The following is a 27,242-nucleotide window of genomic DNA, read 5'->3' as shown; positions in this document are numbered from 1 at the left end:
ATGATGGAGTTCCATTCCTAACGTGGGGATGTAACCCGATTTTTATGCAATAACTTGGAAAAACTCGGAGGCCTGAATCTAAAACAACGGTCAAAAAAACAAAAAACAATAACCACAACGCTTACTGAACGTGCCTTCTCGTGCTGCGTGACTGACTATTCTGATGCCGTGCGACGGTTTTAGCCTCGAACCGAATATTTTTCGATTTGCATTTTCTTCCTGCAGACTCGGACAAAGGTTTGCAACTTTGTCAAAGTACCAGCCATGGAATTTGCCCAGAAGGGTTGTTGAATTTCAGGTCTGGGTCCCAGACTTTCTCATGCGTCCTGTTGTGATAAACAGGCCGACCCAATTTCGTTATACTCTATGAAATTGGTGTTCGCAGCTGATTCCCCCCAACTTTGCAGAGACCACTACTTCGTGAATTTCGGAGGGTTATTTCCAGGACTCCTAAAATAAATAAAATAAAATAAATGTAATTCTCACCAGAATGTGGCCATGTTAGGGCCTCCAAAAATGGTTATTCACTGGTCAGAATAAACACAGCGGTTCCAAACCCATCAACAGGGTCACTCCAGCATTTTTTCCAGACAGTTTATTGATTCATTTATGATCACTGCGTATTTAAACAAGACCGAATAGAAACATAACTTGGCTGCTTTTCGACTGGCTGCACCCTCAGTTTTAGTCTGACTTAATAGGCGGTTTAATCTCAACAGGCAGGTGTCGGGTGGCCTTGAGGGATGCCGTTTCCCATACTTCTTCTGTTACAGACTTTAAGTGGAGACTACTAGCCTGGTTTTGTGTTAATTATATGGCTTAGACGGTTAAGTTGATATAACTCAGTCACCTGACCGCGATAACTACTTTTTTTCAGGCAGTGAAATATTAGGTTGTTGTCTTTTTCCATGTCTGGCAAGAATAATGGCTATAAAATCATGCGCATGACATGAATTTCAATTTTTGAAATCAAAAGTCAAGTTGCCACATCAAATAGCAGTGAGACTGCTTGTAATAAAAGAAAATGATCGCCACACTGAACGGGGTGGTGCATTTACTGTATCTTACCTACAAACCAGAAGCACAGGTTTTTTTTTTTTTTTTTGTAATGACACTTATTGTTTTCTTCTCATTCAAATCACATGTAGAAGCACAAAAGAAGTTACTTCTTGTTGCCCAATCAACCCACTGCGTTCTAGTTCAAGATCCACCCTCCACCATCAACAACAAAAGGTTACAGAAAATAGGTTGGGCGTTTTGGGACCAGTCACCGATGCTGTACTGGTACATTTGCCTGACTCGTGCGCAGGCGTGTGGTTTCTCGCCGGCTGCAAGTGACATAAGTTGAAGTTGTCTGGGACGTCGCCAACATTCAATTATCGGAAAAACTTAAGAAGAAAAATCTGTGATTCCCAGTTTTGCTACTCTTTTTGTTTTGATGAGGCTCAAATAAAAACTAAATTGCTTGTATGTGTTGAGGATGGTTTTTTTTGTAAATAACTATTAATAATTATGGGTTTGTTGTTGTTGTTGTTATTCTTTCACAACACAGTCATATTTATTTGCATTTACCCATTTAGTTATTTTTTAATTTTCATTAGAATTCTTGGATTTAATTTTGCACCGTCAGTTTGTTATGTATGTTGACTATATTTTATGATTCATTTCCCTGTATAGTTAGTCAAAGTGCCACAATGTCGTTTTTGCGCTATTTATCATCGCATCGCCCAGCTCTTCTTGCAAGATGAGACAACATTCTTCTAAAAAAGTTTAAAAAAAAAGAAGTAAATTTACATTTATTTCACACTTGTGTTTAATTTTTAGAGATGTAAATGCATTTTTTTGTTTGCCGATTTAATTTTTAGAGATGAAAATACAATTTTCATCTAATGGTCAGAGAAAAAATATTTTATCTTCATTCCAATATAGGTTGTGATGAGCAAGATTGACTTGCCTCTTGCCTGAACCAAGTAACGACCTGACTTGCTTGAAATTTGACACGACTCGACTTGTTTCATTTTTTTTTCCTCCACTGTAATTTAGGCTTGAAGTTTACGACTTGAGTCGACCTCTGGATACCAGCATGAGCATCATTGCCGATATTGTACATCTGTACTCACTGCTTGTAATAATGTGAAAATACTTTGACACAGATAACACTTTACCAGCCTGCCATATACCCTCTGGATAGGTGGGAAATAAACCATGTTAGCTGTGCGGGTGTTCTGCAAAGTAAACTGGGATCACGGCACTGCAAATTATGCTCTGCTAAATGGATGATTGGGCAGCTATGGAGGCGGCTGCCCGGCAAGTTGCGGCGGTGGGCCTCCTGTTTTTCGAGCTCCCGTCTCCTGCCCATGCTGCGCTGAGTCAGCTGCGCTCCCTTCGAGAAGCTACAACCAGGCCTGTGGAAGGCGACGCGTTGTGGCACGTTCACTGCCGGCGCCGCCCTGCCTGCTTGCCTGCCCGTGGCCCCCAGAGGCTACCTTGTTGATGCTGCCAGTAGTGGCATATTGTTTCAACGATTAAGCCATGCCGATCCTAGTACATACGGACCTGCACAGTGAAGCTGTGAATGGCTCACTAAATCAATACATCCATGCACTTCACAATGCCCGCTTATCCTAAATGTTGGCCGTGGATGCAAAAACTTGGCAGCATCTTTCTCTCGACTGACACGAGTTTTCTCGATAATCCGCGGCTGTGTAATGTATTGTCACTTTGCCCTTTTTGCGGGGGTGGGGTGGGGCGGGGGGTGGAGGTTGACTCTCCCGTGCCGCACTGGGAGTGTGCTTTTACAAATGTATGGGAAATGTACTTTTTCATGCGTGTCGCCATGCACCAGTTGATATGCACCGGCATCATATGGCGATTGCACCACCCACCCCCCTTTGCATTCTGTTCACCTGTGGCGTGAGGTAAAGTGTATGAACAAGTAGACCCTATTTCATCTTGGGTTTTGATTGGAAGTGTGAATATATTTTTGTGCCTCCTCATCTCCTTTTCTCTACCAAATGTCCTGAAAGAGTCAGTGCTTTGACGTGGGGAGCAGCATAATAATGTAGCACAGCAGTCTACAGCAACTAACCGTTCGGCTGTAGTTATTTGCATATACAAATACATTTAACAGTGAAGACTGATCAGCTGGCTCCATATCCATATCCATGCCTGGAGCCAGCTGGGATCGGCTCTAGCGCAGACACGACCCTCGTGAGGAATAACTGGTTTAGATAATGGATGGATCTTGCATTTCATTTTAAATCTCTTTGAGTTTAGTTATTGTATTTATGGAGTTATTTTTGCGTCAAAGACACCTTTTTTTTAATTACTTGGATATCTGCATGTTTATACAGTATTTTATGCTACTGAAGAAAAGTGAGTGGAAAGTGAAAGCAGTGTTTTGCAGTATACAGTAGTGTTTCATTTTAAATTATTATTATTATTTTTTTAAAAATTACATTCTCATGATTTACTCTGCTTAGAAGTTACTTGAAACGTTTTCTGTCGGGATGGGTGAGTGACAGATATTGGTATCGGTGCTGATACCAACCTTTTTCCAGGTATCAGCACTCATGTTGGCCGCCGATACTAGCCACGATACTTAAGGCAAAGAAAATCTGACATTGGGTCCTCCTCAGCAGGAGTTGGTGCAGTACTGCGGCAGTTTGATACATTGGCAAATCATTACCTGCTTCAGAAAATAAGAGGTTGGCCCCGGAGCTGTCGGCAGTAAGTTGCAGATAACAATATGCGAGCAATCATTCACATTCACGCCTGTGGACGATTTTAGGTCTTCACCAAAACTAGCGTGCATGTTTTTGGAGTGTGGGGGCCGGGGGGAGTTGGAGTACCTGGACAAAAGCACACAATCACGGGAAGAACATGCAAACTCCATACAGGAAGGCCATAGCCAAGATTCAAATACCAACCCTCAGAACGGACGTGCTAAGCAACCATTCACCTGGGTGAACATTTATTTATTTATTGATGAGGTGGTCCAGTGGTTAGCGCGTCGACCTCACAGTGCAGAGATTGGGGGTTCGATCCCAACTCCGGCCTTCCTGTGTGGAGTTTGTAGGTTCTCCCCGGGCCTGCATGGGTTTTCTCCGGGTACTCCGGTTTCCTCCCACATTCCAAAAACATGCATGGCAAGCTGATTGAACACTTTAAATTGTCCCGAGGTGTGAGTGTGAGTGGGAACCAGTTCAGGGTGTCCCCCGCCTACTGCCCGAAGATAGGCTCCAGCACCCACCGCGACCCCTGTGAGGATAAAGCGGATCGGAAAATGGATGGATTTACTTGTGTACATATTCACATTTCATGAAACTGTATTTATTGCTTGCGTTTTGATAGGTATTTTTTGTCCTTAAATTTAATCTCATTGGGTCTGTTCCTGTCACACAAAAACAGCCCCACCCTACCCCCTTTTAACGGTACCTGAAACAAAGGTCCATACGCAGCTGTGATTTTTGGCATACATCACACCCAATTTATAAGTTATGTCTAATTTACATTTTTTTCCCAAGGAACAAACAAAATGCCTCATGGGCTGCATTGTCTGACAGTCTTATCAAACTTATGCACACAGCAAAGAAGCACCTCTGCGTCCCAGTGCACTTAAGGCAAGCGGATTAGACTCCAGAGTATTATTAGAACCACTGATTATCCCCTTACCTGATCCATCTAATTCTCATTGGAGGTGGGGTGGTGGTGTTACTATTTATTCGATACAAAAGCGTGAAAATATTTTGTACATAAATGGTTTGGAGGCCCCTTTTTGGTAGTCTTCCCCCTGCACCCCTGTTTTGGAACCACTCTGTTCAGCGAGGTCTCGTTTGAGTGCAAAGGAACAGTCAACAAAGGAAAACTGAGAACGCCAACTCTGTGGCTTGTGAACGTGATCCCTTTTAGAAACTAGAGGGGGTCTCTCCGAGATCAAATGATACCTTGTGAATCCGGCTAACTCATCTTCCTGGCGCAGAGCCACGTAGAAGTGGGTTTTCATGGCGGTGGGACAGGGGATCTCCTCTCGTTATTTTTACTCGCAGATGATAGAAGGTGGCACAAGGCCGTGACGGCTCAATAAATGTTTAGCCTCATTTTGAAGCCAAGCCCCCTCACTCACCGCCCACTTTTGCTCCGTCAGCTGTCCCTGTCCCTGTAACCAAGGCCAACACAGACTGGTGTTTTTGGCTAGCTGGGAAGAGTGTCTGGTCTGCCACGCATGCGTGGGTGCGTGGGTGTTGCACTGTAAACCCTCCCACTGGGTTGAGACGGGTGCCAAGGTCGAGCTTAACTGTCACCTTGTCAACAGCAACGTTCTGATGCTTCCATAACCACTGTGCATCCTGCGTATACCATCAATTGATTTACAAGTGCTTAGCCGCGTGAGGCCAAGACGGGATAATACGCAGTAACAATCCAATGAGCCCACATATCGCTCTTGGAATTGTTTTGTTTTAGTTGTATTCACCTTTCTGATTCATTTAACCAGAAAGTCACCATTCGTAAGGATGAGCGTCCTTATGAAAATCCTCATATGCATTTAGACATAGCCGCTGCTACGATCTTCACAGAGTGGCACAAAATTGAGGATAGCTTCCACCAAACAACAAAATGCATGAATAACGAACTAGGAATAGGAGGGCTTTACTTTTCACTTGCTTATCGATTCAAAATATTTGAGTGGGATGCAAAAAGTGTCTCTGAATTCTCTGCACTGCTTTTTGGAGTTAGCTCCAACCATCCTGTGTAAATATGGACGTTAGCTTAACTAAGGCTAACACCCATATTTACGTCATAAATGTGATTTCTTATGCTTCTAAGTGGTTTATGGTGCCTCACATTTTGTTCACTCCCTTTTAAACATAATGAATACATTATGACATTTGAAAGGGGCTTTCAATGTTTTCTACCAAACCAAATGTTCATCCGATTCTGTCTCTTTTCTTTTCAGTTCCCAGGGACATGAAACTCACTCCCCAGCAAGCTCCGCTGTATGTAAGTATCAGAATTCGCCTCGCAGAAACCTTTTTGCCTGTGTAAACAACCATCTGCTTTGTGCCCTGCTTCTGGTCTCAGGTGTGCGGGCTGTGAACAAGAAATCCCTTTTATCGTTACGCACTTTACTGTCACAAGCCTTGTGTTCTGTAATTCCTACGAGCAGGATGGTTGAGCACTAACTGCTGTATCGACTACGTATATGTAATTTTTTAAAAATCTAGTTAGATACGGTATATTGTAACTAGAGCAGTATATTAAGTTGTAATTGCATGGTCTCATTGGGTATATTTACTCAACAAAAGGCCTAGTAAAGAAATGTTCTGCGGTTTTCCAAATGACGCAGTTTTTATCTTAGCGTAGCGTCATATAGCATAGCAGATGGCTTTCTGTGGACACGGTTGAGGGGGTGACTCGCATTTGGAAGAACGCCATTTTGATACTGCCCTGCCAAATGAAGTCTTCATGTCTGGTGGCATAAGGTGACCACGAAACACCAACAGCAGTTAGTAGCCTGAGGGGGGGGGGGGGGGGAGTTGTTTGACTCAAATGCAGATGGGGAAAGGCTTTTTAGGAGCAATATGAAACATTTTGTGGTCTGCTACAATCCATCTTAATTGAAGTTGGAGTCTGAAACAAAATAAAAACACAACTATGCGGTATGAACTACGGTGGCCACCCAACGGCAGCGAGAAATAGTGCCCCTGTCAATCGATCTTATTATTTTTAATATTTCTATCATATCTGTGGAAGTTGATGCGAGGTAGAGCTTTTAAAGAAAAAAAATGCAAATCCCATAAGGGAAAAAGAATACTCGATTTGAAAAATGTCATTGTCATTAGCTTTTCCCTAAAGGGTCTGGCTGAGGCTATGAAATGATTACCTTACAGGAATCAAATCTTCTATCGCATGGAGGAACCTTGGGTGGTTTGCAACCCAGCGGCTATGCCACGCGAGGCTCTTTTCAGGTCAAGGAATTACTCAAGAACTGAAGCAAACCAATTCTCCTCGAGTTAGTTGTCCAATTACTGTAGTTAATGGCATCAATACAGCCAATTTTAGTATTCTCTTCAAGTGCCTCGCGGTTGCTGGAGCGTTCCGGGCGGTCGCACTCTGCAGGCCAGAGGAAGGCACACAGAGGAAGTTAGATAAGTCCGGCACAAGAGTTCTGCACTCGACATCGTTATCTCCAGTTTACAGCAGTGCTCTGATTTCACACTGAACCACTCAGGTTCATTGCCCTATTAGGCATTTTAAGAGAAGTTCTTAATATGGTTTATCATATTCGCCGAAGCCCCGAGGAGAAGTAAAACAAAGTTTACAAATAATGTGAATGGCACCTGAACGCATTGTACAGATAGGCGCTATTGGCGGGATGTTTTGGCACACATGCCATTCCGATTATGTCACTGGACATACTGCACTCAGAACGCAAAATATCAAAATCCACCTTTCTAATCAAAATGCATCATAGCGCCCTTCATCTAAACCTTCACTGTTGATGAGAGAGATGTTGACGAGAAAACGTTCATGGGACAGCCATGATTGCTTTCAGCACATCAGGGCAGGAAAAGTAAGCCCTGTGTGTTTCATGTCACTTCCCGTTTCAGAAGCCAGAAATTTACTGGTTGATTTCATCACCCCCACCGTCCTTATCGCTACCTTTCACACAGAACAGTGTCACAGAAAAAGCCAGCTTTGACAGCCCATGCGAAAGGGGCTACTGACATTCTCTTATTGGACAGTGTGATTGCAGTTTTGGCAATATTGCATTTTTCTGCAGTTCTGTTCCGATACTGATGTAGTTATATGAGCTAAATGTGGTAAGAAAACAAAGTGTGGTAGAAGCAGCCCCTCAGCGCATCACACAGTTGCAATAACCAAAGTGTGGAGGTGGGGGCGGGGTGGGGGGTGTTGGGAGTTCCGGCACGAGCTCACGGCTGTTAATAAGCGCTTAACAAAGTGGCCTGCTGGGGCTTTGACCTGCTAATCACGGGGCTGCAAAATGGTGTTGGCGCGGGAGGTAGTTGGGTGCGCAGGGTTGCTTTTAAGCTACATCAAAAGAAAAGCTTGCCTCGAAGAACCCAAAGCCCCTGCTTAAGAAGAACCCCCCCAAATGTCCTTGCGACATGACGCTGTAGGAATTTCGACTACTGAAATCAGCGTAATGTACCATGTGCCTCTTTGGCTGCTTTGATGACAAGCAACTTTGGAGCATCCCTGCATTGCATGCTCTTTGTTGGAACATTCAGATTCAGGAAACTTTATTTATCCCCGTGGGGCAATTCGAGCATCAACGTTTTGCCACTCAGATGTAGCAAAATTCTGGTTAGGCACGTGCCATTCACGTTTTGTTTACATTTGATGCAGTAAGGGAGCAAAATGACAAACATGAAAGTGCTTTGTATAAACAGAAACACGAACAACGATGTTTCAAATTCACCATGAAAAACAGCAAACTGCTGGCAACTGATTCTCAGTTTTTTCCCCGAAAGATGGGTCAAACAAACGAAAATCTACCACCAGCTCAGTCTGTGACTTGCAAAATTTACAAATTAGATGCACTGCCAAAAGCTACGATTCCTTAGCTCATATGTCCTCTTCAAACCAGAAGGCGTACGTAGCAATAGTTGTCGTGATTGTATTATTCTCGATGTTTTTTGTTATGTGTTCCCGTGTATTGTTATTTTATGTTTCATGTTCTGTAAATGTCCCTGAAATTGGTCCCTAAATGCCTACTTCTAAACCCCAAAGTCTGACTTCCTGTTAATTTTCAACCAGGGTTCCCGTTTGAGATGCATCCAAACTATTTATTGTTGATTGATTGAGTTTTTGGGCTTGTTGAGCCACCCCCAAAGTGATAAATAACAATTTCGAGAGGGCCTCGGAAATGCCTGGCCTACACGTTTCTTTTTTTTTTTTTTTTTTTTGGAATCGTTGTGTTGTAGTTGTCCCTAACTCCCATTTTTGCCACTGATGGAAGATGACAGCCGCTTATTTTTCTGAGCAACTCCACCTGATGCATTTGTACAAATGCAGTCATCACAGACAGATCGATAGTCACTCCACTCAAGCGTCTTCTTTCACAAGTCGTCGGCTGGTAATGACATTTGTGGTGAGCGGATATTAATTTGAGGCCGAAACAAACGGAGGAAAAATATTGTTTCTCTGCTGTCAGGAATAATTTGAGCGACTACTTTGCTAAATGGACTCCGCTATCACTGATTCTTTATGATTGTGCAGATCTTATTTCCCCACTAATATGTTTTCATTCTGGCATGGAGCGCATAGTCACAAATCCGCCGAGTTAGCAATCTGTTCAGTAGTGCCTGAAACTCCTAATTTCCAATCTGCGCCGGAGATAAGAGATGAGTTTTTAATGGAGACAATGTCATGCCTGCTGGCCTCCACCTCTCTACATCTCATTTACTGCACTCACTCCCGGGTCCTCCGTGTTGAGATCGCAAGACTCCCCTCGCATACCAAAAGTCTGCTGCTCGCTGATTGGCACGCCACGCAAACTTTTATCTGACTGCCAGATTGTGCATCTGACACAGGGTGCTCTGTCTGTCTGCACGACTGATCGTTCAGAATCTGAGCGAGCACTTACTGTACGTCGCACGCGGGTCCTCGATCTCCAACTGTCCTGACGTGCATCATTTCAAGGTGATAAACAATGTGCCGTATGACCATGTGGTCACGTGACTGTAATTCAGACTTCATTAAGCGTCGCATTGTGCAAGAACATATGGTCAAGCATCGCAAGTAGTCACTGCAGTTCCCGCCGTACTGTTTTGCATTCGCTTGTCTCATATTTGTCATCATTTGTTATACCTACATAATGACTCGACAACTTTGTGAGAGCACAAAAGTGTTTGATTACGGAGTCTGAATACGTAGTCACAAGGCACGAAAAGAAATGCTTAGTTGGCGTTGCAGCGACTGTCATATTTACAGTTTGTTTGTATAAGGTGTATAAAGCATTATAGGCCAGAAATATAAACCAAACAAATGAGAAAGAATAGGTCCGGCGCGAACTGAGCGTAGCCTCTTGTGCCGCGACTCCACAAAATAGTTCATTATGACCCATTTCATAATGTCATATGCCAGGAACACCTGTGACAGTCCATAATTGGCCATGGCATTGACTGTCGACCTTGGCTATGACCTTTACATAAAGGACAATATATGATGCTACCTGCAGCAAATTGAGCTGGCGATCAAGTTTGATGAAATCATACAGACAGGGGGAGTCAGCGATAATTAATTTGACTTGTTTGCATGCAAATAGTTTTGTCTGGAATGCCTGCCCACTTTTCAAGTGTGAAATTGAACAACCCAGTAATTCTTTTATGAGCCACTCGTTTGCCAAAATGTGTCTGTGAGTGTCCCCTTCAGAGGTTTGCCAAGATTGTGATATAACAATTTAGCAAAATTACATAACACCCCCACACAGACTTTCTACACCCATGACTTGTTGTCTTGGCTAGGTGCAGATCTCCCCTTTTCAAGCAACTGAAATCGCTGGAAACACTATTATGTCCTAGCCAAATGCGAAGCAGAAAGACTGTTCCGGTGATTTAACGTTTGGGTCAAGCCCGTCTATGAAACAAGCCATGAGGTTGGCACGCTACGCAAGAGAAGGAAGCACATCTGACGCCTGAGCGCTAAGCGGCGGTTCCGCGCATGTCGGGCTTCGTAGGCGATGGGACACCAACGAGATAAAATCTCCCCATTATCCCTCCTCCGTGTCAATAAAGTTGCAGTTCCCCCGTTGGAAAGAAGCTCATGGCGAAACAATCGGCCCCTTTCTGGTGCCCCCTCGCCTCCTGCCCGCCATGCCCTCGGGTGACATCGCTTCATTCTGAGCGGTAGTCAAGCACACAATTCAGTCAATTGTGACTTGACAAAAACAACAAGCGTGCGCGCGCATGGGTGTTTTTTATGTTGTAAACTTGGCTCGCTAACAATCCTGTCATGCTAACAGACAGTCTAGCTACTGTGGATTTTGCAGGCAAGCTGTCTATTGTTTTTCTCCGATTGGACAAAATGGACATTGGTGTTAATCTGCAGTCATCATAAATTCATTCTTAACTTTACAGTGTGATCGGAGCAATTCCGTCACGGGTGTGACATTAGCCGCTGTCAAATAGAACAGAATAAAACACAAAGGAATGATACTAAAAATGTAAAAGTAATGTAAAGCTGCTCTTTCAGTGGAATTTTAAAGACAATGGCAGAACAAATGATCATCATCTTGTTGTGAAAAGGGATATATCATGACTAAATATTATTTATTATTAATTATAGAGAGGAAAAAAGATTGCATTTTGAAAAACGTTATGAAACTTCTGAATTTATCCAGAAAAAAAAGTACATTCTATTAGATAGTTTTCCAAGAACAAGTGGTCACCTTATTTTAAGGAATAGACATTCACAACACGATTCCGGCCGTTAAAAAGACGTAACATTAAAATTTTCTTTGGGGCATGCGGGATAGTGAATTTGTTTCTTTTCGTTGTGGCTGCTGTAATACTTTTTTTGTACTATGATAAATATTAAAGAATCACACCAAATGAAACAAATAATACATTTTATTATTAGTACTCAACACCGCTTGAAAAACGTCAGTGCCTTCATCTTGTAGAATACAGTGGAACCTCAGTGCTGAATGCCTTTGAAGTTGTACACTTTGAGATTTTACGGAATTTGATTAACAGTCACGTAAAAAAGTTGATATGTTAGCATCTGCATGGTGAGATTAAAATAGTGTAGTGCAACAGTTGTCTGTGATTGAGAATTAATTCATTTTTTGAGCAGAGAGCACTTACCCAACTTCCATTTATGGTTGTCAACACACTTTGGCAGACATTGCAGTCGGCGCAATGAAATCTTGTTTACTTTCTCATTTAATTGAAGAAGAAAAGGCAGTGCAGGAAAGCGTGTGGTTAGTCAAAGGGGGGGCGGCGTAGGAGTTGTCAAGTGTCTGACAAAGGTTGGAAGATACAGGACCATGATGACGTTTCCCAAGGTGGAGACCAGGAAGTTGTTGTGTGTCTGTGATGTGTTGCGTGTCAAGCTTTTCACTTTGAGTCACGTTAATACTCTGAGAAGTGTTGGTAACAGTTTGAAAAAAAAAAAAGCAGTCAGTCTAGCAAGCTTTTTGATTGGTTTGCTATATTTAGCCACTTTTCCCAACCGCTTGAGCAACTACTCTTCAAAGGTGCGCCGAGCAGATATAATTGCTGCCGAGAAAAAGACATGACACATTTTCTGGATGACGAGAGAGAGCCAGGTAGAAAGCAATTACAGCAGGGGTGTCCAAAGTCGGTCCTCAAGGGCCGCTGTCCTGCCTGTTTTCCAGCTCTCCCAGGAGCAACGCACCTGATTCAAATAATCTGGATTGTTCTAATGCTGCTTCTGAGCTGGCTGATGATCTGATCATTTGAATCAGTTGTGTTGCAGAAGGGAGAGATGGAAAACAGGCAGGAGGTGGCCCTCCAGGCCTGGAGCTGGACATGCCTGAATTACAGTCATGTCGTGCTGAACATTGACAAAAGCACGGTACCCGGTTTATGTTGCAAAGGCAGAGCTTTTGACCCAAGATATTTTCTATGTTGCTTATTATGTTTTGACAGATTAGATTTTTTTTTTCCTGGGAGGAACACCTACTTTCTGTGTAAATTAATGCAAATTATTGCTTGTGGGGGAAAAAAACAAAACCTTGTTGGACAAAAAAAAAAAGTCAGAAAAAAAACAGAAGAACCTTCGCAAGTCCCAGGTGTGTAAAAAACAAAAATGAAGACTTGTTTTGAATAATAATTTGCTTTTCCAATGCCTTGAGACGTTATCAGGGGTGTCACAGGCAGATTTTTCAATTTCATGCAATTTGTCCTTTGCTCATCTCTCTTTGTCAGTAATGTATGGTGGCAATTAAATGCTCTTCCGTTCGTTACCAAAAAGGTACAGCAAACCTGCTTATCCACCTGTTGCCATTCATACAACAATAAGTCACGGCTTTCAGTGAGAATATAAGCGTTGTCTTTCATGAAACATGCCCGTATTTCAGTCAATTGATTTGTGTGTACATTGAGATTTGGCCATCGTTATTTTGACTGTTTTTGTTTGGACATTCGCCTTGAGATTTTCATGAACTCAAACCCGTGTCTTGGTTCATTAAAAGTTGGGAAACACTGTTATAGGACGCCTATGTGTTGCCCCATGCGTGCAGGGCCGCTGCGTGATCACAGTGCAGCTCACCGATGAAGAGCTGGCCGCGGATGAGGAGGGCGCCGCCAACGCCGCCACCGCAGACTACTTCCTGTTGTTTGCTGGCAGCACTCAGAGGCACCTGAGCAGCACCTTGAGGAGTGGCCATGACACCCTGCAGGCACTGTGTCCCGGTAAGACACTTGGACAGATTTTCACCACGCCCATATTTTGTTAAAAACTATTAACACCATACTGAAAAGAGAGAAAAAAAAACTATAGACACCTGCAGGTTTGGTTCTGGATATCACCAACCTAAAGGTTTAAGGACCAAGGTAATTTTTCCTATTTAAATTAATCAAAATTACTTAATATCATAAAGAAAAAAACTTGTATTTCAAGACAAAAAAAAAGATTTGTGCTCAGTTTTCATTATTCCCTCTGGTGGAAATTTTGTCTTTTACCACATTATATATGAGCATCTGCTAGTTTGTACGGCCATCTGTTCACAGGATTGGGCTAAAATATGGTGCAAATGTGTTTAATTATAGAAAAAAAAATTTTTCCCCCTTCCTTTTTGCCTCCACACCCTTGCCATTCATTTTGAAGTGCAAGATAATAAATGCTCTTCTGGTCACGTAATAATCGAGATGATGAGGTCATCATATTGCCCAACAATTGTCTTTGATAAATAAACAATTAAAATGGAGCACCACTGCGATATCGCTCCCATTAAAGCTCTCTATCTAGCCTTAATGGGAGCGATATCGCTTAATGTAAAAGGGTATCGCATCATTATCACAGATCTGTCCCTCTCCGCTCTCCTGCTTTCAAATACAATAATCATACTGACTTTATATTGGCAGGCCAGCAGGAGGAAGTCAGGGCTTATTATTGCAGAAGTAGAGAGAGGATGGAATCAATCATGAATCTTCTTCCCTCACCCTGTTCTGTATTTTCAACAAACGTGTGTTTCCACCTGCCTGTATACAAGCTTGTATTCTCTTGACCTTTTCATTGGCAAAAGGTTAAGAGGATAATTGACACTGCTAATGAATCACAAGAAGGCAAGTTTGCTGGAACCAGAATGTGAATTGGAGAATATGCTGCAGTTTGTAGCAAATCGACTTTTTTGTACATATTATTTCAGAAGTTTGACTTTCGTTTGACAGTGTTGCGAGAATTTTCTTCCAGAATGTGAATCTTATCAGAAAGAAATGTGAGGCAAAATACATATTTTATGACCCAAGAAGTTACATTTTTTCCCCAAGAAGTCACATTAATAGAGAAAGTCGTATTATTGCGAGTCATATTTTTGTTGGAGCATTTTGAGACAAAAGAGAATAAAATAAAATAAAATTAAATTAAAAAACCAATACGATGATGGGGAAAACGTCAATAAATGAATGAGAAAAAGATAATATCAATTAGTCTTATTTTGACAAAATGATATGTGGAGAACAAAAATTGTACTGCTAGTAAAATGTTTTTTTGAGAGAACGAAAGTGTTTCATTTTCAGCTGATGAGCCATATCAGTACTTGACAAAACTTGGTTATGTGTTTGATAACCTAACTTTTGTTGGCTGCTTTTTTATTTTGCCTGTCTCCTTTCTCCATGCACAGCTCACGGCTGTTGCGAGGAGGTTTCCGTCACCCTGTGTGCCGTCACTCACGGCGAGCCCGAGGCTTCCGATGAGCTGGCGACGCTCCCGTCTCACGTTGCCGCGTTAGCAGAGCATCGCTTCACCTTCGTTCAGGACTTGGCTTTTGACATGGCCCAGTTTCTAGTGAGCCTTGACCCCCCCGCCCCATTTCCGAATTGAGCATAGAAAAAATGTTTCAGCTTTGTACGCTTTACCACCCAGGTTAGCACGGTGGGCCGCACAGATGGCCTCGACGGGGCGCTGCTCCTGGATGAGTGTCATATTCCCCTGCTAGAGTGCGAGCGTCTGGACGAGAGTCTTGCCTTGGCCCTCCACCACATCCCACTGCCGCCAGGATGGAATTTGCTAGGCAACCAAAGCTCTGGCAGCGTTGGTAAGACTTGTAATCCAGTTAACTACCCGAAAGCCCCCCACCCCCCACCAGAAATATTTATTTTCCCATGATGAAAATATTTATTTTTAAGAATAAAAAGGGTTTTTTTTCTAAGGGGGGGGGGTATTCTAATGTTCTGAGAATCTTTACACACATTTTATGACTGGAAAAAGTGCCTTTTTTTAAACGTGTTAATATTTGGCTAAATTCCCTTCTTTTTTCAAGAAAAAAGGTAATAATAGTCATCTATCCATCCATTATCAAGGTTGGAGCCAGTGTTTGAATCTATGATGTCTGAATTCATTTTTTTCCAATATGTTTTATTTTATGAGAAATCCTTATGAAAAAATGTATATTGAAGGAAAAGTAATTGACTTAAAAATGCATTTTTCCCCTCAGAAAAAAAAGCTGTAATACTTTTGAAAACAATTGGTTGTATTGTGACAAAAAAGTCAGATTATTACCAGAATGATTTCCTAATTATTGTGAGAAAGCATTTTTGATTTTTGTCCACACTAATAAATATAATGAAATTAATTATTAATAACACAATAATAGCAAAATAATTTGAGTAAAAGCGGCTGTGCTCCACTATAGTTGTCTGTGGGGTCGTGGCCTATTGCGAGGCACTTTCTGTCTTTTATGGCATTTATTCCTTTTGGGTACGCCTATTGTGTATTGTGCTGGATATTCCATACCAAAAAATGTAAATATACAATATGCATAGTCTAAGACTGCCCACTGCATTCATTTCCATTCTGGTGTCTCCCTTCCCTTTCTCCTGTAGATCAGCATCCACGCGAGACCCTGCTGCATTTTTCAGCCAGGCGAGGCTTAGTCCGCGTCACGCGCTTCCTGCTGTGGCAGCCCGGGGCGAGGGACGCGGCGCGGCTGCTGAATAAGCAGGGCCACACGCCCGCTGCCATCGCAGCGCTCCGGGGTCACGCCAGCCTCCAGCAGCTCCTTGCACAGTGAGTCTCCGCTGAGTTGGTGGGCTCCTCACGACTGCTACAGGCTTTGCTAAGTCTCGATGTACCATGGTAGTGATTCTACTACTACGATAGAATTGACAGGACTGTTTCTTTTTGTCAAGGCCAGAAACCTAGTGATGCTTTCAGAAAAAAAGAAGGCAACGAACTGCTGAGTAAAACTGTACATAATTAAGTGAAATTTATTCGACTCATTTTAATAAATAACATGATAAAAGTAAATGATGTAAAAATTTGATAAATGATACACAAAACGTGAATAAATACAAAAGTAAATAAGATCAAATTAATAATTGAAGAAATAAATAATGAAATCTATGATATATGAAAACACCAAAATAGGCGATTACAAAATGATTGCAATAAATATATGAACAAATGCAATACAAAAACAAATATCGTATTTTTCCGACTACAGGTATTCGTCACACTATTTTTTTTAGTTTGGCTGGTCCGACAACTTACCCAGGTGCGACCGCTGTTGGTGGCCTTTTTATCGTTCCTCTAAGAAGGTTGCGGTAATGCACCAAAAGTATAAGCCAACCGCCTAAAAAAAGTAGAAGAAGAAATAAAGGCAGAAGAAGAACTACAAGTCAAAGAACTGTAGTCATGGCAACTACTGTTATCGCGTAACTCTCTTGCTGCCGCAAGCATGTGTCGTCCGCCACAGCAAGGACTATTTACAGCACAATAACTGACCAGGACTCTACCTTTGGCAACAGTGCGGTGTGGGATTCTTGTTAATGTAAGCCATTTTAAACCAAAAAGACAAACTTTTCCAAGGTAAGAAGCAGAATTTTGTCCAACCCTCACACATTTGCTCCCGTCAACACGGGTTGCGTTCGGAAATTCACTTTCACAGCCTAAAAAAACTCGAGTGCATGTGTTCAGACCTCGATTTCTATATGCAGCCTATTGCGAATTTCTCCACTGTGAGACAAATAAAGGTTTTCTTATTGTACGCACAGAGCCTTACACTTCAAAGTGGACAGTCATGTCGAGTCACCACCGTGCAAAACGCCTTTTGACACATCACAAAAGCCAACGCTTGTCCGACATCATCGTCACAAACTCATTTTTAAAGGTTTTAAGATGACCAATTAATCCACAAAACAATCAACAGATTAATCGATTGTTAAAATAATCGTTAGTTCCCACCCTAAAAATAACAATTATCACTCCTCAGTAATAATTCTGACAGCTTCACGAGTGGATTTGTACAGAATTGGGTTGGGTGAGAAACAAGGAAAAATCCGTTAATAAACACAACCATCTTATTCACCTTCATATTTTGTTGTGCATACATTGCATTACTTTTATTTAATAATTTACCGTAATTTCTGATTATAGATCATTTCAGAATATTCAGAATGAGTCAAAAGAGTGATGTAAAATGGGGAATACATTTTTAAATATGAAATTTTACAAAAATAAAAAACACAACAACAATACTACTACTACTACTACAACAAAAAAAAATAGGGAATACATATGTAAATATATTATCTTGTAATACGTTTAATCGCTATTCATATTTTTCTTGTTTAAATATGAACAGTTAACCACATTTGAGAATGCCCTGGTCTTTGTAAGTTTGTCTTATTTTTCGGAAATGAGTGACACAATGACAAGTGCAACAGCTTGACGCATGTGAAATAATATGCTGTAAAAGAAAACTAAACAAAACAATGCCATTCATCTTTGCTTCCGCCGAACATTTTAGCCACACAGTTGAAGTGACATGAAGTTTAGGCAGTCTTGAGTTGCATTACGCGTTACTTAAACTCTCTCTTGCTGCAGCACCACAAAGGGGACAAGTTGGTCGATCACGGTGGCGGCGAACCTTCAACCCTCTTTGAGGGCACACTGGAAAGGTTCTCCCAGTATTTTTCCACGCTGAAACCATAGCAATGGGAAACTATTCTGGTGCACAAAAGCCCTGGTTACGACTTTTCTGTCTAATGATGTGTTTACCACATACACACACACACACACACACACACACACACACACACACACACACACACACACAGACACAGACACACACTCGCACATGCAAGCATGCAGAGTCATCTTCACAGATTTAACTGGCGAATTGCTGGCATGTGTTCCCCCTTCCTCACACCGGTGCACTAATGAGGTCAGATTGTCTTTATTGAGTGATATGAAGCGGCCATTTGCTAAATGGACTGAGGGATGGCTTCAAGTGGAGATGGACCTTCTCCTCTCTCTACATAAATCTCACAGTTTTGCTGCTTTTACGCGCCGCTTGAGCAAACGCCACCTCTTCCTAATCACGGGTAATGAAGTTTTCCACATGACACATGAGGGGTGAGGTCACTGGTGACTTCAGGAGCTAAACATGGTCCACCCAGCGTTGCGCAAACGGTGCCGCCTGGCCGGACGGTGTTCCCCACTCTTTCACAGGCACAATAACAAGTCACAAAAGCGGGGGGAACCAGAGAAGAAACATTTATACATTTATATGGGTTCACAGAGATAATTATACATTTATGTGGGTTCACCGACATAATGGCCCTCAAGGGAAACCATATTTGACACCCGACATTGTTGGAGCATGGTGTTAAAATTTGATCATCTCTTTGAATATTTGACACAAAAACAGGCGTGTGAGGGCTCATGCATCGCTGCTTGCAGCTTTAATTACAGTGTTCTCATTGCATGACCCACTATCTTCTAAACGGCTAAAATAAGACTTGTTAGCAACCACAATGCCTCTGTGTGTGTGTGTGTGTGTGTGTGTGTGTGTGTGTGTGTGTGTGTGCGCGTGTGTGTGTGTGTGTGTGTGTGTGTGTGTGTGTGTGTGTGTTGATGCAGATCAGCTGACATCACTGGTTAAACTCTCTGTGCTTGATGGGCCAATCGGGGCTGAGCTCTTTCCTTCAGGGGATGATCTAAGTGTTTATTCCGTGGCAGGGCTGAGGCAGACGCCGAGTCGGACCGAGGGCCCCAGCTAGTTCAGCCGGTGCTGACGGACGCCCGTGTGGTTTGCCACCACTCCGGCTTGCACGCCCTGACGCAAAGCGTGTACCCGGGCCACGACCCGCCGAGCCTTGGCCGGACTGTGGAGCAGCTGCTGCATTTGACGAGTCATCTCCACGCCAAAGTGAGTCACAGAACTCCACGTTTGAATGTTTGTCCTTTTCCTGGTTTTGACTTCTCACCCCGCCGGCTCATTCTGTGTAAGTGGCGGAACACCTTATGCAATCACACAGTCAACTGCGCTGTTAACCTCATCTTTTCCCGCAGAGAGTGTCTGTGCTGGAGCTGCGCTCGGACTGTCTGCATACGGCCGCCGAGTGCCGCGAGGGTGTCGAGCCGGAAACTGCGAGCTGCCCACAAACAAACGTGCCAGAAGACCGAGTTCAAAACGGCGCTAGTGTCACTTACGGATATGTCGGCGAGGAAGACGGAAACGTGTCTGTAGTTCACCCTGGGGAGCATGGCCTCAGCCCCCCTGAGGATTGGGTGTGTCATGAGTCTGAGAAGGTAGAAGGAAGGAAACAGCCCGACACCACACAGAACTTGAGTTTGTATGAAAGTCAAGAACCGAGGAGCCCGCTGCCTGTGGAAAACCGTCGACTGGCAGGGTGGGGTGAGCAGGAAACTGATAAAGGAGGAGAAGGACGGGAGGCCACACTGGGAGAGGACTTATCTGGGAAGGAAGTAAACGGAGTATCTGAGAGCACAGGGGAGAGGAGCAGTGGAGGTTTAGTCATCATGGGCCAGTTGCCGTCGTCGGACGCGCCAGTCCAGGAGTGTCACCGGGATGGCTTCGGCCCGGACCTTTGCCAAGGAAACTCCTTAGCCGAGGAGGAAGTTGAGAGCACGGCTTTTGTGCAAGAGGACCTCCCACTTCCGGCAGGCTGTGATGATGTAACCCTCGAATCAGATGTTCCGCCTCCCGGAGAGGGAGAACCTCCGCCAGATGTAAACAGCTCGGAACAAAACCAGGAAACAGCTGGTCAGGATCATGTGGCAGAGTGGCAGCAAGACCCTGATCAGCGGACTTCTTGTCAGGAGTTAAACGTGACGGAGGTTGCCGACGTCTCTGTATCACCTGTTGAGGAATATCCAGAGGAGACTGAGTGCTCACCTGAGAAGATAGTCAAATCCGACATCGATCCCAATTTGGGCTTAACCCACGGACTGTCCAGTGACGACAACGTCAGCTTTCAGTCGGTTGGAAGCTGTGCGACAGACATCTTCCACCCCACCGAGGAAAGTACCCCCTTGGAGGAGCAGCAGCAGCCAACTGAGGGATTCGCCGTGGAGAAAGTGGACCAAAACATGCATTTGCAGACATCAGCGGAACCCACAGCGAGTTCGGAGGAAACCGACACCACTTTGGAGTCCGGCCTCCACACAGAGGAGCGTCCCGAGGGATCCGAGGAGACAGGTGCTCCAGAACCTGCTGAGACTGATCTGTCGCTAGGCAGAGATACTCCAGCAGGGATGGTGGAAGAGGAAAATCCCAGCAGCGCTGACCTGAATGAAGGTATGTATGAGGTTCAAGTCACCACTAAGGTCATGATGATGGAAGATCTGTCGCTGGATGTGAAACATTTACAAAATGTGAAAAAAAAATGTCATGTATTATCACAGCATTTTTAATACGTTGACTTTTATTCCTTTTACTTGAGGTGTTTGATTTCTTGTGCTACATAGCACAAGAAGGCTCAATTAGCATTTATTTTCCTTTTTTTTCAAATATTTATGGCTTGGATGTGTTTTCTCAAGCAATAATCTACTGTAATTATGGCTTTTTCATGAGCATCCATTAATGTTTAGCTGCACTCTGTATTATTATTATTATTATTTCCATTTGAGTGTTCCTGGTATGATAGACTACGAAGTGTTTCGAATTGCATACAAATTCATGTTACGATGTAGGAATGGAACTTACTGTGGCATTTTTACATCTAACACCCTGGTCTCATGATTGGCATCTGTTTCATCGCAGTATGCATCAACAGTCCCTTTAGCCGGGGGGTTTACATGGAACCTTGTATTCCAAATAGACTGAAACCGAATGCCCAAACACAGCGAAAATGTTCCTGTTCCAATTAAACGTTGTGCCACATGTATAGGCAAGACCGGTGTAGATCATGTCACACTTCAAACAGTTGACCAGAGATCTTCAGACAGAATGAGAAAAAAAAGTCTAAACCGGCGACTGAAAAGCCAGCCAACTACTAAAAAAAACAAAACCAAAAAAAACCCCCCAGAACAAAACAGCTTAAACAGAAACCCATGTCGAAGAGAGAAGAGTAACTAAGTGAACGGAAATGTGCTGATTTCAAAATACTGTATCAAATATTTAAGTTAAAAAAAATTAATTTACAATTACCACATTTGGTTTTTTTTATTGTCTTGTTGATACTAAATTAGACTGATACTGCTCTTCTGTGGGATAATGAAGCATATGGAGCCGTGCTATACACTGATAGCAATTGCTCCGTAGCCAAATTTCAACCTTTAGGAATAAAACAACATTCAAGTGAGTGATAAAATAACCACTTTTAGAGTCTTGAACATCCCCGCTCCCGCTGAAACTTTTCGGATCACATGATAATTCATCAATAGAGCAAGGGGGAGGAGAAAAAAAATCCTGTGTAGAAAATGAAGACCGAGATCACAGCGACAATGTTATTTTAGCCCCAGGCTTCTCCAACTCCTGTGTGCGTGCGCGTGTGTGTGCGCGCCCACATTTGTGTGTGTGTGTGCGCGCGCGGGCAACCGGGATAAAAATGTCTCACTTCACTTGTTATTGATTCCTCCACGCCGCTGTTTTGTCATTGTGCCCACCATCTGACGTGTGTGTGTGTGTGTGTGTGTGTGTGTGTGTGTGTGTGTGTGTGTGTGTGTGTGTGTGTGTGTGTGTGTGTTCTCCAGAGGTGCAGGTGATCATGTCGAAACACGCCAGGACCATTTGTGGAGCTGACAAAGCAGATGAGACTGACTCTTCCATGGTAAGTCCCCACGGTGCACGTGTGCCAAGTTGTATCGTTATTATTATAATATTTATTATTATTATTGTGCTTCTTAACATTAAAAAAGATGCCATAAACAGTCAGACACGATAACAGAGAAAGCATAAACACTATTGGTTTGAAAGATGTTCATGGCATATGTGGTCAAAGGGCAAAATTTATGAACGATCGGACGTTCTGGTTCTTCCACACAAACCTCATCCATGCGTGCCTTTATGCAACTATACCCGGAAGCTTTTGAATGTCCAAAATTGTGCTCAGATTTGTCTTAACATGTGTTATAAACAACAACATGCGAATCTCAAGTTACGCAGAGAGTGTGGGCACAAAAGAGTGTCTGCATCACGATTCGAACCCGGGGGCAGACACGCTCGCCACTTATTCTCTGCCTGCAAACGTACCTTTGTCCAAAAACGTATTTGTCACGACGTCACTTCATAGATGCTGTCGTTCACACAGCTTCGGCTGAGTCCGTTTGAACACGAACCAAAATAGCAGCGCGTAAACAGTCGTTCCGAAGAAACTGCGCATGTGAGAACGCCAGTATCATGCACAGCATTGAAGAGGATCATTCCAGCAGTCTCTTCGCACTTGAGTCAATAAACACACTTGGGTAAATAAACACCCTCTTGATACGATATGAAGAAATTGTTGGCCATGCAAGATAAGGATATGAGATTTGTTGAACAGTTGAACAAGTATGTGCGACCCCCACCCCCTTTATCAACAATGAATAGAAACGTATGAGGAAGTGAACAGGAAATCAATAAGGTAATGGAAGACTTTGTGTGATTCCTACCCAACACCTCATCTGTTATCTTCAAATATCACCAAGAAAATAAACACGACGCTTTTTTTTTAATGTTGTCACTGCCTGAGAATTTCCTCCTCACATTAGTCAGGCTTCTGCTTCCACCACCATAAATATTGAACAACATCAACATTCACGATGGCCTGCCCTCGTTGATCAGGGGAAAAAATCCCAGCTCCGGGCCTGGAGGGCCACCGTCTTGCCTGTTTTCCAGCTCTCTCGGCTGCAACACACCTGATTCAGATGATCAGCTCATCAGCCAGCTCTGAAGCAGCATTAGAACATTCCAGATTATTTGAATCAGGTGTGTTGCTCCTGGGAGAGCTGGAAAACAGGCAGGACGGCGGCCCTTGAGGATCGACTTTGGACACCCCTGCTCTAAATGCACTCAACACCACAGGATAATCACTCAGGATATGAATTCAAACTCACATTACAACAATTCTATATGCATGTACATGCTGCGAAGACTCCATAACTTCCACTAACAACCGAGACTAAATTGATATACAGAGCTTGTCTCTCAGTTGAAATCTAGCTTTTCATCTACATACTTCCTTGACACCAATTACCACCCTCCTATTTTTTTACATTTATTTTTGGCACCATCTTTTGGCATTAGGATGTTACAGAAAACACTCAAAAAATGCAAATAGGTGATACCTTAAGTGAATAGCTGAGGATGGGTTCCACAGATAAACTTACAAATGAATCCGTGAATAGAGAACCCTGAAATGTCCGGGGGCATTCACTGCTTAGGGCTCTGCTTCCACCATCAATGTTGAAAAGGTTTAACATTTTCGATTGTTGGCCCTCAACCAAAAATAAATCAGGCACATCTCCTACCACAGGATCAACACTCAAGAAAATTGTTTAGACACTTAACTCTCGAGCCTTTGCTAACTTTGATCTCTGGAAATTGCTCAAATTTGGCTCAAGTCCTGACGTGTGTGTTTCCCACTTAGGCAATAGAAAATGGCTGCCGTGCAGTACCATGTCTTTCTGCCGCATCGATGTGAACTTTGGTCATTTAGCACAAAAACAACAGTTTATTTCCCCAAGTCTTTGGCAAGTGGGGCTGTGCAGGCAAGGATAAGTGTCACTTAGCATGTCGGAGGGGAAATCTTGTGAAAGGCGAAGAAGGAGTAATGAGGTGAAATTTGCTCACATGCACTTTTAGGTGCCAGCGACAGATTTGCAGCCCCCAGGACATACTTTCCTTTTGACTCATGCATTCGTTTTTGATTCTGTGCGTTTTTGCAGCGGACTCGTACGCGCAGTTTAAACCGTGCAACAGGATCTCCCCTGCTTTAGTTTATTTATGCACAAGCACATGGAGGCCATCATCTCCTCGAAATGTTGCTGACTGATAGATTCCTCGGCAGCCGAAAGCCCGAGCGGCTTTCCGCATATTCCAGGCTTGCGGTTTGACATTGGTGTTTTTTCTGCCTCCGAAAGCCAGATGTTTCCGAGCCACGCGAGTAAGCCACATTCGCCAGCAGAGAGCAGCCTTGCTGCGTATAATCTTCTCTCCCATAACAGTCCCTTCCTTCTTGCCATATGATCCTCTTTAAATGTGCTGCATTTTCAATGAGGCTGCATGATCTCACAGAGGAGGCGCAGTGGAACAAGCGAGCTATTTTTTTTCCTCCCCCCGACACACTACGTCACAACGTGATCAATTGATCGAAGCAGAGATCAAGGTGAACACTTATGAGTCGGCAGATCAGCTAATGGGACTTGCGTGCAAGACCAGATCATCTCTGTTGTGATTTATTTACACAGTATCATGTTGCTGGAGCAACACATTGAATTGCAGTCTGCTGTGCTGTGTTGAAATATGGAAATCGCATCGCGCAATAGCATCTCATGAAACTTAAACGAGCGTGAGCATATCGAACCGCTACATAAAATAAACAAGCGTGAAAATCATAGCGACAGTTAAAATGCAGAAGGGCAGTGGCAGCTGTTTTGGTTTTGTGTGTGTGTGTGTGTGTGTGTGTGTGTGTGTGTGTGTGTGTGTGTGTGTGTGTGTGTGTGTGTGTGTGCGTGCGTGTCCCCTTCCCCTGAGTACCTCCAGCCTGTATTGACTGATGACACACTATTCTGTCAGATCAACACCTTCACATTTCCTCGGTTTACTCACATTTCCCAGGGTACAACCGAATAGATATCAAATTCTTGTCTTTTGGCAGGATGATCAATGTGGAGAATGGGTGCTGAGCTCTCAATGGCGAACACCTCTGATTGCTTTGCACAAATGCTTCAACATATATCGGAACCCTTGTCACGTGGTCTCCAGCATTGGCAAATAAAAGGGATTGTCCCCTTCGTGTATTTTTCCTTCAAACATTGTGTTCATCACTCCATGCTTTCCTTCATTTGTCATTATAGTATCTAAGAATGTTTTTTTCTGCCTACCCAAAATCATCGCCCATTTGTGACCATTCTCTTGCTTATTGTTTTGACGAATCGTGTGGAAGCCTAATCGTGTTTGCGGCTTAACATCACGATTTCAGTACATTATGGAAGAATAGTTGCTCTTACCACTGAATTTGGACCACGTCTCATCAAAATTCCTCGGCTTTGTCTCCGAGTGCCATTCCAAATTGGAAATTGTGTGCTGGTTTGAGGGAGGATGAATGCAATTTTTTCAGTGCATTCTTTGAAATTTCTCTTCGTGTCAACACGCAATTTTTTTTAATTTTTTATAATCAAAGCTCCGACAACTGGCAAAGTGCCCTTTTTTCCGAGGCCTTGGGCACCCGATATTCATCTGTAGAATACTCCCATTTTTTTTAACCAGAAAATGAAGACAGAAGTGTGCCCCTCACACACACACACACACAAAAACTCTTCCAGAAGCCATAGATTCTTGTCATCCAGAATCACCATCCATCATCTACGTTCTTCTGGGCTTAAGGCTCATCAAGTACGGAGCCAATGAATAAATGGAATTTGTGTGGAGGTGTGACCAGTCTGCGTTACGCAGCGTTTTGGGAAATTAGCGATGAAAGTCTCGCTGGTCCCGCAGGCTTGTGTAAGATATGAAAGGAGTCAAAGTAAGTAAAGCGAATCAGCCAAGCGGATGTTGGTCGATCCTTCACCGCAGGTGACGGGGCACCGGGAGGTGTGACAAAAAAGATTTGTGATTCTATTTATTGGGCGGCTTTCTGACAAGCAGGGGAGTTGTGAGACTTCCTCAAGGGTACCTCAAATGGGACTGTGCTTTGGAGCTGCAGTCCCCAACCATTTTTGCGCCACAGAACGGGAAATGTGTACAGCGGTATTCTTACCAGTCTGTCAAAATAAAACAAAACAACACAAATGCATCTCACCAACATACTAAATGTAATTAGTTGGAGTCACGCATTTGCTTCTCTTTCTGTTCTTGTTCTCTTGAATCGGTTCCTTCTTGGGGAGAGTGGGAGACAGTGACACCCGGACTGTGTTACTTATGTCCGGTCTACTCTGTAATTTTGTTCAGGTCGTCGTCATTGCAGAAAGCCTCCCGTTTCTCAAAGATAGGATGTTGAAAATGGAAGCGACGTACAGTAATGAGTTCTTTTTGGGTGGTTTTGGAAGCGTCATTACCTCATCTGTGAGCATGCCGTCACATATTTCGCAGAGTAGGCTTTGTGTGTGTGAAAATGACCTGTAGGGATAAAAACACATTTTAAGTAGGACTACTGTTATTATCTCTCAAATTCATCTTTTTCTTTGAAATTGTCGGCTCTTCTTCTTCTATGTAATCATTTGGCATTTCTACTTTCTCAAGGAAGCCCTCTGAAGATGTGGTTTCCTCACCCATTTTTGTGAGCTTGTGGGCTTTTTTTTGTTTTGTTGTTGTTTTACCACCACGTCAAGTGATCGAGATAAGCAGATTGATATGTACAGAAGCGCAGTGGGGTGCACATGATTTAGGGGTAAAGGGAGGCAAATATTCAAGACTGATCAGTGAAATATATTTCATTCAGTTTCTTTCTCCGGAGAACCGAAACCTGAATGACCGTCCGTCGTCTTAACCATGCATCCACGACTACGCACGAGGGCTATGGAAATGTGTCATTGATGCTGATCAAAGAGTTGGCACTCCGCGACGGCGTTGGCAGTTAGCACGCGCCAAACGCTTCGTTTGCTTGGCAGGCAAGTGATGCCAGGACCAGAGGTCGGGGGCGGTC

General features: G+C 43.3%; 1 protein-coding gene across 7 annotated transcripts in view; it reads left to right on the top strand.

Annotated features, from left to right (window-relative positions):
- akap13a (A-kinase anchoring protein 13a) overlaps window positions 1–27,242 on the top strand; it is an 87,524-nt gene that overhangs the window by 11,401 nt on the left and 48,881 nt on the right. For all 7 annotated transcript variants that reach the window (XM_086107560.1, XM_086107561.1, XM_086107562.1 and 4 more), the window contains exons 2-9: window positions 5,957–6,000; window positions 13,232–13,403; window positions 14,834–14,997; window positions 15,076–15,247; window positions 16,035–16,218; window positions 19,174–19,363; window positions 19,507–20,755; window positions 22,153–22,229. In XM_086107560.1, coding sequence (XP_085963686.1) covers window positions 5,968–6,000; window positions 13,232–13,403; window positions 14,834–14,997; window positions 15,076–15,247; window positions 16,035–16,218; window positions 19,174–19,363; window positions 19,507–20,755; window positions 22,153–22,229 — 2,241 coding nt within the window. In that variant the 5' untranslated portion in view covers window positions 5,957–5,967. The remainder of the gene's footprint in view (window positions 1–5,956; window positions 6,001–13,231; window positions 13,404–14,833; window positions 14,998–15,075; window positions 15,248–16,034; window positions 16,219–19,173; window positions 19,364–19,506; window positions 20,756–22,152; window positions 22,230–27,242) is intronic.

The sequence above is a fragment of the Hippocampus guttulatus genome, chromosome 3, assembly GCF_054856545.1.
Source record: "Hippocampus guttulatus isolate MCC_2025c chromosome 3, RoL_Hgut_1.0, whole genome shotgun sequence".
NCBI classification, from domain to species: domain Eukaryota; kingdom Metazoa; phylum Chordata; class Actinopteri; order Syngnathiformes; family Syngnathidae; genus Hippocampus; species Hippocampus guttulatus.
This window is presented reverse-complemented; position numbering and strand designations above follow the sequence as displayed.